The sequence below is a fragment of the Onychomys torridus genome, chromosome 3, assembly GCF_903995425.1.
Source record: "Onychomys torridus chromosome 3, mOncTor1.1, whole genome shotgun sequence".
NCBI lineage: Eukaryota > Metazoa > Chordata > Mammalia > Rodentia > Cricetidae > Onychomys > Onychomys torridus.
Genome location: NC_050445.1, coordinates 25,974,797 through 25,989,948, shown reverse-complemented (window position 1 = coordinate 25,989,948; position 15,152 = coordinate 25,974,797). Strand labels below are relative to the sequence as shown.

General features: G+C 37.9%; 1 protein-coding gene across 1 annotated transcript in view; it reads left to right on the top strand.

Annotated features, from left to right (window-relative positions):
* The first annotated feature begins 12,712 nt into the window (after positions 1–12,712).
* Positions 12,713–15,152, top strand: part of Cntnap2 (contactin associated protein 2) — a 2,080,708-nt gene continuing 2,078,268 nt past the window's right edge. The window contains exon 1 of the mRNA XM_036182111.1: positions 12,713–13,521. Within this exon, the coding sequence (XP_036038004.1) occupies positions 13,425–13,521 (97 nt within the window). The 5' untranslated portion in view covers positions 12,713–13,424. The remainder of the gene's footprint in view (positions 13,522–15,152) is intronic.

Below are 15,152 nucleotides of genomic sequence, written 5' to 3'. Positions count from 1 at the left end.
TAAGAGAATTAAGAACTTGCCCATGCCTCTCTTCCTCTTCTTCTCTTTCTTCCATCCACCCTTTTCCCTTCTCTCTTATGCTACTGGGTCTTTAAAGACAAGTAAGCGGGGGGTTATTAACTTTCTCTCTGTTTAATTCTTTCTGAAATAATCTAGAGTAGACAATTACACAAGCTTCAAAATTACTTTCAGTTGTAGTCAAAGGAAAAGGACTCAGTTGAAAAATTAGCTGTAAGAAACATACTATTAAAATTGCTCCATGTAGGAGATCCTGAATAAATGGCACCAGCTATATTGCGTGATCTCAAATGATAACCAGTCCTTCATTTAACTAAATATTTCTTATAAAAGGTCCCTAATAGACAGAGTGGGATGGCAGAGAGGAAGATATCATGATAGATGAGGACATCATGGGAATAAGAAGAGGCAGGGTGCTGGGGAGGCTCTCAGGAATCAACAAAAATGACTCCACCTTGATCTTCTGGCAGTGGTCCAGAGGGTGCATGGACTGGTCTACTCTGGTGACTGGTCTAGTGAATAACTTAGATGTCATCAGAGAGCTTTTGTCCAGTGACTAATGGAGGCAGATGCAGATATCCATAACCAGGCACCAGGCTGAGCTCTGGGAATCCAATTGATGAGAGATGAGGGGATTCTGCAGGCGAGGGACGTCGAGATCATGATGGGAAGACATGCAGAGATTCTTGCCACACTAATGAAAGCCCATGAACTGTGGACTGGTGGCTGTGGAGCCCCCACTGAACTGGACTAGGTCCTCTGGATACGGAAGACAGTTATTTGGCTCAAAATGTTTGGGGGGCACCAATGCATGGGGATTGGGATCTGTCCCTGGTCTGTGTGCAGGCTTCTGGGAATCCAGTGCCTGTGGTGTGACGCCTTGCATGGTCTTGGTACGGTGGGAAGGGGCTTCGATCTGCATAGGCTCAGTGTGCTGGGCTCTGCTGACTCCCCATGGGAGACCTCGATTTGGGGGATATGGGGAGGCAGGGTGGCTTGGCAAAGAGGGCTGGGGAGTGGGAGGAGGGAGGAGGGAGGAAGGAAGATCTGTGGATGGTATGTGGAGTGAGTAGAAAATTTCTTAATAAAGAAAAAAAAGAAATAAAAAAAGGCCCATAATAGAACATTAAGCACAATAAAGCTGTGTTTATTATTTTCTTCATTAAGGGTAGGGATATTTGATTAAGATCTGGAATTTTAATGTGGCTGCATGAAATATCAAATTTGTGCTGTGGAGACAGTTAAAGTTTGAATAAAATAATGCTCTCCACCAAAAAAATTAAAATTGAAAAAACAGAATGAAAGGAAGAAAGAAAGAAAGGAAGAAGGAAGGAAGGAAGGAAGGAAGGAAGGAAGGAAGGAAGAAACAAAGAAACAAAGACAAAGAAAGAAAAAGAAAAGGTCACATGTTGGTTGGACTTCTGTTTCTCAGCTGGTGACAATACTAAGGAACAGTTGGATCATTATTCAGCCATCTTTATCTGTGAGTTAATCTAATAATTTAATCCATCCTATTCATTATTGATTGGGCGACTAGGAAGGGGGCTATGTTGGAATAAGTAGGTCACCTGAGCATGCTCTAAAGTCTTCTCTCTTTGTTTCCTAGCTACCAGGAGGTATCGTTAGTGTATCAATTCTCTTCTTCATGATATATTGCCTCAGACACAATGGAGGCAGCCAACCACAGATGGAAGATTCTGAAAACATGAACCAGAACAAATCTTTCTCATGTTAATTTGATTTTCTCAGATATTTTTCAAACCAGGAATGAGTTTGATTTACACAGAGGCATTATACTTAGGGATTTGCTGAACTACTAGGGGTAGATTTTTGAGAACCTGGGAAATTAAAATTCTTTAAATCTAATTTAAATAGTACAAAAACATATTCGTAGAAGGAGTCTAGACCTGGTAAGTGCTGCTTTTCCTTTTATGTCACTCTTTTCTCAGATATTGGACAGGCTAAATGGCAGGCAGATATTCAGTAAAGAAGATGAGGCTGTGCAATGGGCAAAGCATGAAAGATGTTGCCCCCTGTTTTTAATGTATAAATGACAGGATAGGGAGGGAGCAGGAAAACACACATCAGGGTGGGTCCCTTGAGAGATTAATTGGCATCTCATCATTTTTCTGTTGAATTTTCTTCACACATTTATTCTTCTTTCAGGACAATCATATGAGTTGGATATATACAGGCAAGTTTTAAATTTTAGGGTAAATTGATTACCTTAGAGTAAAGTTTCTATATTTTTTTTTATTTGAAAATCAATGCTAAGAGGAACTCCCCCAAAAGTTCTTGGATTTCAATGGTTAATAATGCTGAAGGGATTCTTGCAGAGGCAATTTGATCATCTGTGGGAGCTAACAACTAATGGTTTAGATCGAGAACTATATTTCAATCAATCAAGAATAGTTTATTGAGTGTCTATTAAATGGAAGTTCAATCCATTTCCATTGCAATCCGCCTTTCTCAGCCTCTAGTGGAATTCAAGCAATAGATTCTATTAGAATGGAGAAAGAAAAGTCTCCCTTGAGCCCATCCTTTCAGTTACTTGCTCCAATGTGGATATGAGCAAAACTTCCTCAGAACATGAATTTAAAAAGTGATATGAAGAAAGCTTTTTGCACTGACTCTGGATAATATCAATTGTAAAATTGGCCATTGTCATATTTCAAACGTGCTAAAAGCATATGATGCCAGGTTTAGCTTTCTAATTACACAATAGTGAAATGCATATTGCCCACTAAACTCTACTTGAGTATTAGCATTGATTGAATACTAGTTAATGTAGAAAATATTGATATATTATATTTCAATAGGTAAATTTATTTATTGTTACTTAAAGTGAAACATATTAATGCATGACATATAAAATCAGAAGCATAATATAAAGACTCTGACAGGGTATCAATGCCTGTGTATTCCCTGCCACTATTTACTCTCACATATATTCATCCTTTTAATTAATTCAGAAATTTGTGAAGTTATAGCTAATTTATTACACAAATTCCTGATATAGAAACCTCTAAAAATAATTTATTCGCTACTGGGAATTTCAAGATAAGAGAAGAAAGGATTCAGAAAATTTAAGGAAAGACAACGACAACAGGTCAGGCTCCAACCCTTATAACAAACAGTAACTTATAAACACTAGCAGCTGAAACTCATCATTAATGAGCACTGTCTTCTACTGTGTTCATAAAATTTACATACATTAAAACTGCTGGGCTTAAAACACGAATGGTTCACTTGAAAGTATTAAAGAGAGAGACTCCCAGGATTCCAGCAGTAGTTGCAAATCCCAAGCCAAGTTCCCAAAGGACATAAGCAGAATAGTATAAGGGGCAAATACTCTGTAACTAACTACAATTTTGCTGAAACTTGGCCATTGAGATTCTGTGCCTGTAGCCAAATTCAGTAAAACATAAAATAATAAACAATAAATAAATAAGAATTTCCCAAAGACTAAATCTACCCCTCTTGTCCTTTAAGCACAATTGTTCTGGTAAAGGAAGAGGTACTATGGAAGCAAAAGCTACCTCAGATGGTCTTAACTTACAACTTAGCCTTTTTAGCATTTTTTTTTTAAGAAATAAAGACAACAGAAATAATAAATAACTATCACAGAACAATTTTAATCTCCTCCTTGTCCTCAGTTGTAGTGCATGAAGTTAAGAGAGCCTAAGAATCATCAGATTAAGGAATAGTCAAAGACAAAATTTATTACATTAACTCTATTCAAAATATCAAAGGAGGGGTATGAACTAATTATATGAAAGCAAGATAGAAACAGAAATATCATCGGCCCTGCTCTTCTCATTCCTGACCAAATGGTATTGAAGCAGTATATTCTGTAGACCAAGATATAATCAACTATTGTATCATCACATAAGCTACCTTATTATCATTAAGTTGCAATAATGGATGCTAAAATTGCCATAATAGAGTGATTTTAATGTTTCTACTGCTAAGAGAGAAATATTTTAAAAAGGATTAAATATATTTATGTTGCTCTATATGAATAAAGTCATTTTTAGAATTCATTTTGTAATTGTCTCATAGTGAAAACTAAAGAAAAATTTAATATTGGTTTTATGTGGTTGACATAAAGCACAACTCTGAGTTTCATAATTATCTTAAAATCTGCATCAGTTAATAGAGCATCCTTGCTTCCTATTGCTAGATGAATAAATGTATCCTTACAGGGAATTAGGAACAGGATGAACTATGGCAACCAGCTCTAAATGTTTTGGCAGTATATATGCAAACTAGCTTACAGTATTTAAGCAAAAATTATCACCTCTGAGTCTGTTCCATCACATACGTTCACTACAGCAAATTAAGGCCATAATAATCAAATATGCAGATAGAATTAAATATCTCAGCTTCCCAGATGGTGTACAAAGTATGTGCTTAATAATCTTTATTCCTAAAAGCTGACCAATCATGAGTGGGACAGAACATTTCCTGAAAGAGAATGAAGGATGATGTATCTTTGTCATTCCTTGAGTTAAAGGCAGAGCTGAAGAGAATGGTTTATGTAGAATGAGCCCTCACTAAAACCCAAATCTTCCAACAGGTTATTGAAGACTGAGAAATAAGCACATGCTGTTTGTAAGCCACACATTTGGGTGTCTTTATTTTACTATCACAACCAGACTAAGACCAAACCCTTAGCCTCTGCCATTGGAGTTTTAGCAAAGATATTTAAAGATTTTTTTCTATAATAGCCATTTTGTGTGAGTCATAATATTTTTCACTAAAACACACCTTTGGTGACAAAATATTAAATGTGAGCTATTCATTCTGTAATAGTTCCTATCCTATAAAGCCATCTATAAGAGCAGGCATTTGGATTAGATCAAACACCACAAGTTTCAACTCTTGATTATTTCAGGAAGAAACTTGAATGCAGCCTTGGATGTAGATTTGGTGGTCTGACTTCTTTGGCACTAACCTTTAAATGTGAAATTTGCCTTAGGCCCTCTTCTGTTCATTTTAAATATTGCTTTACAATATGGGTCAGACTTGTTGAAGGTAACTGTTGTCTTTATACTTTTGTTCTAGCCTCAACAATGTAGCATTATCTATGGAGTAGATTATATGAAAATGAATCAATATCTTCTATATCAAAATCTTATGAGGATCTGAGGTTTGTGAGCCCCAGCTTTGGCTGGTGCATTACACACCTTCCTTTCTGTCTTGGTAGACACTATTTTCTCACAGTAGTTTTAAATCCTAAACAGATTTCAAAATTGTATTTCAATGTACATTCAGTCTTATTACTACTAGTTTAACAATAATTTACAAACTGTTCTTCTCCAGACAATTTTTGATAATTTCTGCTGATGAGTTTTATTTTTATTCAAAAGTTTCAGGATGCTTTTGTAATGTGAACTTAATGAAGAATAAACTTGAGATTCTGTGACTTTGTTTTTTTTTCTGCCATGTTCATCAATCCAGATAATATTTATAATAATTTATGTGTAGAAAGAACCTATAATGTGCTAGATATATTACACACAAATTACAGTATATCCTCAAAATAGCCCAATTTCATAGAGTAAATGTCTTTCTAATTTATAACTGTGAAAATTAAGCCAGGAAAAGTATATCAGATCACTCAGAGGGCTGTCCAGAGACTCACAGAACCCTCAAACTAATCCACCTGCCATTAGTTTTTTCATGTACAAACACCTGGTCTTTCTAAAGTCTGTGTAATAACAGCATTCAAAACAATGTGCTTGCTAGTCATTTTAGAAAGCTATTGTTGCCCATTGAGCACAATTTAGTAACTTTTATCTCTTCATGTTTTTGGCAAACATCTCCAGGTGGTTTTAAATTTATCTATCTATCTATCTATCTATCTATCTATCTATCTATCTATAGATTTAATGTCAAAATAAGATTTTACAGAAATTAAATTTGCTTGAAAAGTTATTTATATTTTAAAAAACTAAAATGCGTCTGGATTGAAGAATTGCTAAATAGTCATGTGTTCCATGAAATGGCAGTGTTTTTATAAAATTAGCAGCTACCAGTTTATAGGTATATGCTTAATTATTTTGTCCACTTTCTCTTCTGGCTATTCATGTTTTTCCTTGATCTCTCCCTTTCTATGCTACATTTGGACTGAAAATAAAATACACTTTAAATAGTAATTATCAGCCAGTTACAGTAAGTGGAACTTTTAATAAATATTCTCCAACATCTAAATTATTATTTCAAATTGGCAAACTCTAACATAAAATATATGTATTTTCCTTTCTATACATATTCCCCATGCACTGAATTCAGCAGGCCTTTTTCCTGCAAGGAGAAATCACATATTTTATTTTTGCTGCTATGGCCTTCTATCCCAGATATTCATTTTCATTAATCAGTGACATAATCAAATAATGGGCAATTTTACAATATAATCTCTTCATAAAATGTAGGTTAGATTTGGAAAAACCAAAACTTCAACTTGCCAAAATAACTCATATTTTAATTGCTACTCTCCAGGAGTAGTTATTCCAAAATATATGTCTCACTTCTATTCATGTCATCATATAAACAAACCAAAGCTAGATGGATACTTTGAAGCAACAGAGTATGGTTGGATCAAGGCCTGGAAAGATAAGGCAGTTCAGAGAACTTGCTGCTTGTGCAGAGAACCTGACTTCAGTTCATAGGACAGATATCTGGTAGATCATAACTGCTTGTAACTCCAGCTGCAAGGGATCTGATGCTCTCCTTTGGCCTCTGCAGAAGGCATTCCTACCCAGAAGCACATAGATATAATTATAAACAACATAAAATAAAATCTAATAAAGACACTACCAGACATGAAGTATTTTTGTTGCAGTTGTCTGTCATGGTAGTCCAAGTAGCTCTCAAAACAATATGGGTAATTGCTATTATCTATGATTGACTCTAAGAGGCAAGATGTCACACTCTGAGGTCACAGACCTTGCAGGATTTGAGCTAGATCAAACCTGATTACTTCCCTCTTGTGCTCTAATCTTCCATAGTCAGAAAGTGTTATGATATTAAAGTAGTAAGCAAACTGTCAGGGGAAGGAATTGATCAATAGTCCTAACACACTGTGAGGATGCCCATGAACCACAATGACCATCATGGCAAGATATCCCTAAAGGTCCATAACCATCAGCTATCTGATAGGATTTAAGGCACACATAACAGGACAGAAACCATGCCTTGTGCTAGAATCCTATCTAAACAACTGGAGTTAGTAAGCCATTGTAACACAAATTGCTAAATGGTCTTACAAATGAAATACACAGAGCCAGGTATTGGGGTAAATTCTGAAATATCAGAGAAGCAGAAAGAAGCCACAGCCAACCTCACCTTGCCAACTCCTCAGTTGATCTTGTTTCCTCAGACTGGAGGCTTATGAGTCCTCACCTGAATGGATCTTAGCTGAACTGCTGCTAAAAGTCAAAAGCTTAAAAGCCTTTAGTTTCTGGTCTTCATGCCTTTTATACCTTTCTGCTTCCTACAATCACTTTCTGACATTAAAGGCATGTGTCTTTCCCAAGCAAAGACATGAGATCTCAAGTGCTGGGATTAAAGGTGTGTGCCAACACACCTGGCTATATTCCCAGTGTGGTCTTGAACTCACAGAGATCGACACAAATCTCTGCCTCTCAAGTGATAGGACTAAAGGCACAGCATGTGCCACCATTTTCTGGCCTCAATGTCTAATCTAGTGGCTGCTCTGTTTTCTGACCCTCAGATAAAATTATTAGGATACACAATATATCAACCACCAGCCATAGATCTTAGAAGAAAATCTAAAAATCACACTTGTTGATTGGCATAATTCCTAACTGTAGCTTCATAATTATTCCTTATATACTTAGATGACTGATTTTAGCCAATCTTTAAAGAAGATTTCCTCACAGAATATGGAGATCATTACAGAAAATCACAACTGGATACATACAGAAATTAAAAAAAAAAATCACAGTGAGCCCAGTTGCAAAGGATACATCTCCAACACAGATCCTGCACCTAAGGCTCAGGGAACATTAGAGAAGAGAGGGTGGAAAGATTCTGAGAGTAAGAGGACCAGGAAGGCTGCTATGAATCTATATCCCCTAGAAATGTTTGTCTAATTAAGACTTGAACAATGACAATATCAATAGGTATGCTAAGACAGTAGTGGGGACATCTCATGAGGTTCAATCCCTAGGCAAGGGCTTCAGACAACTATTGACTGTTGATAGAAGCAAAACAAGCCTTTTCCAAAGATGGGGCCCTTCCTTGCTTACCTGATCCTAAATGATCAACCCAGAAATTATATACACATAAATAACAAAAATGGGCTTGGCAGGTGTATTCTTATATTTGAGTCTATGTGTAAAACAATAAAGTAATAAGAGAGTTTGGAGGAAAGAAAGGAAAGGAAAAGTATTGTAATTGTATTTTAATTTAAAAATACATTCTTAAAAGGTAACATTCAATATTCTAACTTTTATACATTTGTTTACCTGCTTCTCATACAGGCTCCTAATTCTGATTATTAATTGCAAATGTATTATTCTATGTGCATTAAATATCTCTATCTGAGTACAACTTCCTAATTATTGTTAAAAACATCCAATTGATTGTTAATTTGGTCAATTAAATTACATACATATTGTTTCTAAGCAAATGTTATTCAAGAATTTTCTCCAAATAACACTAGACATCCCACATTATATGACCACTAAGTGGTATTTTTTACAGTCTTATTTGTACACTTTTCTGTGTCTGTCTTCCCAACTATTGATGTTTGATTATGATACGAAAGATCTCACCACACCCATGGCCTGCAAGCTTTGCTAAATTCAGAGTCCAGGTAAATGCTGTGTACACCAGATTTTTCAGGGTAACTTTTAACCTTGTTCAATCTTTTCTCACTAGGTAGTTCATTTCAGTATCTCGGGCACATTCTAGTACCCCCAAAGAAACCTGTGCTATAGTTGTCCTAGGGTATAGTATAAGGTTGGCAGTGTTCCTTTTCTAATCCAGTAAACATTTTGTGTGTTATGACTGCTGTGCCTGCACTACATTCATGCATTGCTTGTGGAGGCCATAAGAGGACTGTAGAAGTCTTGAAACTGGAGTTGAAAGCAGTTGTGAACAGCCATGTAGGTGTTAGGATTTAACTGAAGTCCTTGCCAAGAAAGCCAATACTCTGCCCTTGAGTCATCTCACCAGCACCAAGGACAAACCTGTTTTATATCCTAAGGATATTCACTGATTTCTTGGCACAGTTGGCTAATCTGCGTTCCAGAATTAAAGTCTATTCCATGGGAATCCCGAGACTTCTTTATCTACTTCTTCATCTATGAAATGTACTGTGATTTTTCAGTGCTTCATTGAATAGTTTTTCACATAAAAATAGTGGTAGTAGCAAAATGTCTCATTTATCATGTCGGTTATAACTTTAGTGGATTTCAAAGTATATACTATGTGACATGTTTTATTGTTAAACATCTTTGAATTAAAAACAGTAATTATATACCCTTTTGAATATATATTGTTAATAGCATGAGAATACTAAAGAAGTCTTATAAGCATTCACTGGAAAACATTTGATATAAAGATATTACAAACTTATTTTTGTCTTCAAATTCAAATGCTGCATGCCAATTCTTGCTGATGAAAGTTGCCTATAAATCTAATGTTGGCACTTAGAACAATGGCAAGTTCAATAATAGTGGATACTCAAGAAATATTGATGATATAATGATGAATATCTGTGTGAAGTAATAACACATCTACAAGTATAGGTTTCTGTTAAAAAGAGAAAGACCAAAAGTAATCCCAGTGTTTTCCCTTGGAAAGCAATGGAATGTGAGTTCCTAAAGGTGAGGAGTGCTCATGCTTTCTTAATTTCTATTTCTCTGCATGATGATTAATCATCATTCTCAACTGGACTGTACCCACAGTCATTGTGGAGACTAAGATGTAACTTTGAGTACGCCCTTGGGGACATTTCCAAATGGTTAAATGAGAGGACAGAGCCAACTTGAATAAGGGTAGCACTACTAATGGGCTTCGGGCACCAACATGATCAACTGGAGGAAAACAGAACTTGGGTGTAGTATTAGCATCTTTCTCTTTTCGTGTTCCTTCATGGTATGGAATGCTATGCTCTACCACATCTTGTCCATCACTTTGAATTGACACCTTAGAAACTTTGAGCTCAAATGTATCTTTCTTCTGTCAAGTAGTTCCTGTTAAGAACCTATTTATTGTAATTGAAAGGCATTTTTTTTTTCAAAAATAATGTAATTTGTCTCCCTTCTTTTACAAGCACCCTCCCTTTTCTTCCTATGTGCCATTGGCTAGCGTTTTACTAGCCTCAAGCTAATGTGACATTTAAGATCACAACCAACTATATTTAATCATTTTTTCAAATACAAATGCAATGCAGAAACTGATCTGAATCCATTCTCCGAAGCATGGTTATCAATATAGGATAGACACTAGTAGGGATATTGACAGCTCTTCAATTATATGATTAGTTTCTGACCAAGATTAAAAAGAAAATACTGATTCCAGTCTTCTCACTACCAGACACAGTCATAATTGAAGTAAAATGAAATGTCTTCACAGAGATTTCGGTAGTGAAATTGAGAGAAGACAGAACAATGACTAGCATCCAAGGGATCACCACTGAAGTCTTATTGCTTTCATTGTGCTGTGTGTGTCTCCTGATATTCAAGTCTAGTTAGCAAGAGTGGAAAGCTTCAAATCATGTAATAATGTTTGAGCTGACATTCAATGCATCTAGGAACATCTTTAGTCACACATAAAATCAGCCCATGTTAAATAGCACAAAAGTGATGGTCTGTAACAACAACAAAAAAAACTTGTTATTACATGTTTTGTTTGATTTTGGTCATTCTAAAATGACTATAAACTGATTATAATGATTTTATGGAAAATCATTTTATGTTATGAAATCAATTAACCAGACACATCTATTACAGTTAGTTTTGTTCAATAAAGATATACAGTAGCTACAAATCTGCATACTGTACACATTGAATGACATCCATTGGAGGACTGAAAATGTGATACCTTCAATTTGTTTCTCTTTCTTTTCTCCTGTTTAAAGTATTTTAGAACCATATAGGTGGTACCTAACACAACGGTTAGAAATGGAGAGACATACTTAAGCAATTGAGGGTTGTAAAAATGTTGTTCTCTCTGACTATATTTTTCTCATACTTTGTTCCTTTGAGTTCTTACAATTGGTTGATGGCAGTTCTGTCTAGAGTTCTGGCAAGTGTTCATTGACTTATGGCCATCTGTGGGAATTCAAATAGAAAAGAGACATTTTTCTCATCCACACAGATGCCTTTTTCGTCCTATTTTGTGGTGAGAAGAGTGGCTACCTGAGGAGGAAGGTGGTTCCTTCCCATCATTGGTCAGCTGTGTATTTCTTATTTTTCCAGAGTTTATCCAACCTGTAATTCTGACTAGGACAGTGCATCCCTTTAAATCAATAAAAAAGACTTAAATTAATGCTGAATCAGGTCCATTAACACCACACTGATTATGCAGTGAACACACAGTACTGTTTACAGTAGACCTTTCTGAGACCTAACCATAACATTAAAACTTGAAATCTATTCTGGGAGTAGACAAATCTTCATAAAAATTTTATTTATCATGAAAGGCAAATGCTCGTTGATTGCATAACACTGAAAGACATGGTTACTCCTCCTCAGACCTCCCTAAACATCATTAGGTATTAAGAAGACCTATGATTCTTAATTGTGTCAGTAAAGTCAGTGAAAAGATTGCTTCTGTAGGGAGGAAAGAGTCCAAGTACTTCATGTGGGCTGGATGTTAGGAAAACAAATCAGTGTAGAGTGTGGCTAGATGGGAGTTGAGAGGAAAAGCTTGAGACTTATTGGAATCATCTAAATGATTAAAGAAAACATCCTCTCTATAGACCTACCTAGTTCTTAATACTTGCAATGCCTTAAGTACTCTGAAATAATTATCATTTTACTGCTTATTTATTCTAGTTTTTCAGTTGGGTTTGTTTGTGTTTGTGTTTGCCAGAGTGTGGTTTTCTAAGCATCATGTGTTTGGTGAACGTGTGTGTATGTATGTATATGCATATATACGAGTAAATATGAATTAATTACACATGTAAAACATCTGCATTAGGTACATCTGCAATCCTCGTTTTCTGCTCCATCCAGTCAGGATGTTTTGAGCTGTCACTTGGTGTTAGGACCACTCGGAAGACTGCCTTTGGGACGCCTGATGGTGGTTCCCCCGGGTTCGAAGCTCCAGGAGCCTGTACCATCTCTATCTGAAGGGGAGGAGAGAAGGCAAAGAGAAAGCATCCCAGCAAGGGGTTTCTCCCTACCGCTGGGTCAGGGACTAGCCAGGTCTGGAGCAGGGTTCTTAGATTACACAGCAAATTCCCAACTTCAGCACCACAGACAGCAGCATCTCCCGCCCAGAGAGAGGCGCATACCTCCTGCCTTGGCCGGGACTCCAGCTAATGGACCTGGGTCGGTGGCTTCCTTCTCTTTTTTGCTTCCAAGCCAGAGGGCAGGGCAGAAAGGTTGTTACAGCAAGAGGAGTACGGTAGGAAAAGAGAAGGAAGAGGAGGAGGAGGAGGAGGAGGAGGAGGAGGAGGAGGAGGAGGAGGGGCCGGGGAGGGGAACAAGAAGGGAAGAGGGGGAAGGCTTCCCTTTGCCAGGCTCGCCCGGGTCTGCAGGCGCTGCTGGAGGCAGCAGCTTCTCCAGCTCCCGGCTGCTGTGGACGCTGCTGCTGTGACTCTCCAGCTAGAGATGCTTCTCAGTGCCGCGCCGCGCTGAGGCCAAGCGAGCACCCCGGGCTGTGCTCCACTCCGTACATCCTTGATCTCATCCTGGGAGCTGACAGCCTACTGGAAACCCCTCTGAGTCGCGCTGCCCAGTGGCCACCCAGTGCTCGCCCGCAGTGGCAACAGCAGCATCGCTGGACACATAGCTCTCCGGTTCTCTCCTGCAGGCTCAGTGCTCTCCAGATTTCCCCACGCGTCCTTTGGTGATTTTTTTTTTTTTTTCCAGAGGAGAGGGCGGGGTAGGTGTCAGTCCCCTCCTCTCTCTCACCCCTCCTATTCCTCCTCGGTTTGAATTTCTTCCCCTGGCATTTCACTGGCTCGCAGAGCAAGAGACCAGACCCACACAGAAGGGAAAACAAGGCTGCGCCTCCCCTGCTACTGCCAGCCCAGAATTGAAACCTGGAAGGGGTGAGGGGAGAGGAAACGAAGCAGGAGGAGCTTGGCTTCCTCTCGCATCTGAGGACAGACCAGCTCCTTTCAAGAACCCCACGGTGAGGCGAGGTGAACTGCATCTCCGCAGCGAGCTTTTGGAGTACCGCTGGCCCGGACGCTAAGAATGGTGGTGTCTAGGAGAGCAGGCTGCAGGGCAGCGCTCTCGCTCTGGATTCTCAGCAGCTTCATCTGCAGAGCCCGGATGGCTCCCTCCACGTTCCGTAAGTAGCCCTCTCCGGTCCGCAGCTCCGTGTGGGAGCCACTTCAGTGCGGCATTGGTGTAAGAGCGCCCAGGCATCAACTCCGAGGAACATTTCCAGTTTTGCCCCTGGTGTTTTTTTGTGTGCATGTATGTGTTGGATGCCTAGCACTTGCAGCCACTGCCGCAAAGAAGCAGAGAAACTCTAAGACGATATTCATAGTGCTGGATGCTTCTGGAAAGTTGTTCCTAGTCTTAAAGATTGCTCCGCAACTGCTTGGTTAGAGTGATTACAGTGATGAGTGTAGTCGTTTCTTGGGACCGATCTGTGCAGACTGGAGACAATTACATTTTACTTGGGTAGTGCAGAAGACGAGCAGAAGTTTCTGATTTTTATTGATGGTTTTAACTTATGTATTGGTCTGAGGAGGAAAGAGGAACATACTTCAAGCAGTTTGGTCGCCTATGGATTCACTGATTTCCTCCGTCCTCTTAAAAAAGTTAATGCTCATTTAGCAGTTGAATATACATCTATATATTAACATATATATTAAAATTAAGTCTTATATGGGAACTGACAATGCGCTAATTACTTAGTAGTTTGAGGTAACGGGCATGACTCATCCAGGCCATGACTTGGGACTGCCAGTGCAAATGTTATTAATGGATAATGAAGAGATGGTTTGAAAGATTTTAGAAAAATGATGCAGCTGCTCAGAATGTGTGTTTTTAAGGACAGAGGGATTTATGATTCATGTTTTGATGAGGTTTATAAGAAATGGAAGTTTCCAGCTCATTTCTGCATTGCTTTAGAAATGTGTACTGTGTATGAAGAGAGGAAAGGCATAGTTGGCTTTAGCTGAGAAAGAGTTAAATGCTGAACTGATTTTCTGTAGTACTTTGCAAATGTTCTTAAGCACATCCTTGTTTCTGATGATGAGTGAATCCATTGGGGAAGGAGTATGGAACTGTGGAATTCAGAGGAAAATGTTCTCTTCTTAGGGTAGATAAGTTGAGTAGATTCCAGATGCCTCGCATGTGTTTCGGCCCTCCCTCTGTTTATAGTTCTGTGGATGTATTCCTGCTCACCTTTGTATATGTTTCAATATTAATATTATCATTTCACCATACAAAATATTAATAAGAGTATCCTTGAAATGAGCTTTGTATGTTGTGCTCAACAATCATCCACCTTGTTATCATTAGTAGTATTTCCACATATTCCCCGAGTACCTTCTATGGGCTTCTTTGCAGTGCTTAAAGATAGAGAAATGAAAGAAAAAAGGAGACCTAAGTTGTAGTGAACTTGAAAAAAGCAAACTTTATGGTAGTCTCAGAACACAAACAAACCTAAAAAAAAATATTGTTTTTATCTATGTTCATGCTATAGGATACATGGAAATTGTAAAGCTAGACTGCTTGATGTTGACATCTACAAAAATATGTAACACTACCCATGGGGAATTATTCTAATGGAATTTCAATTTCCATTTCAAAATATGTTAGTGTAGTAGTATAGAATTTGCTTCCATGTTTCCTATAAACTCACTAAAAGTTAAAGTATGTTGTATTTTTTGATCTGAGTTCCTACCTTCCAATAGCTTCCAGAATTCTGTATCTCATCTTTCTGTATTCCTTAATAAAAATGGGTCA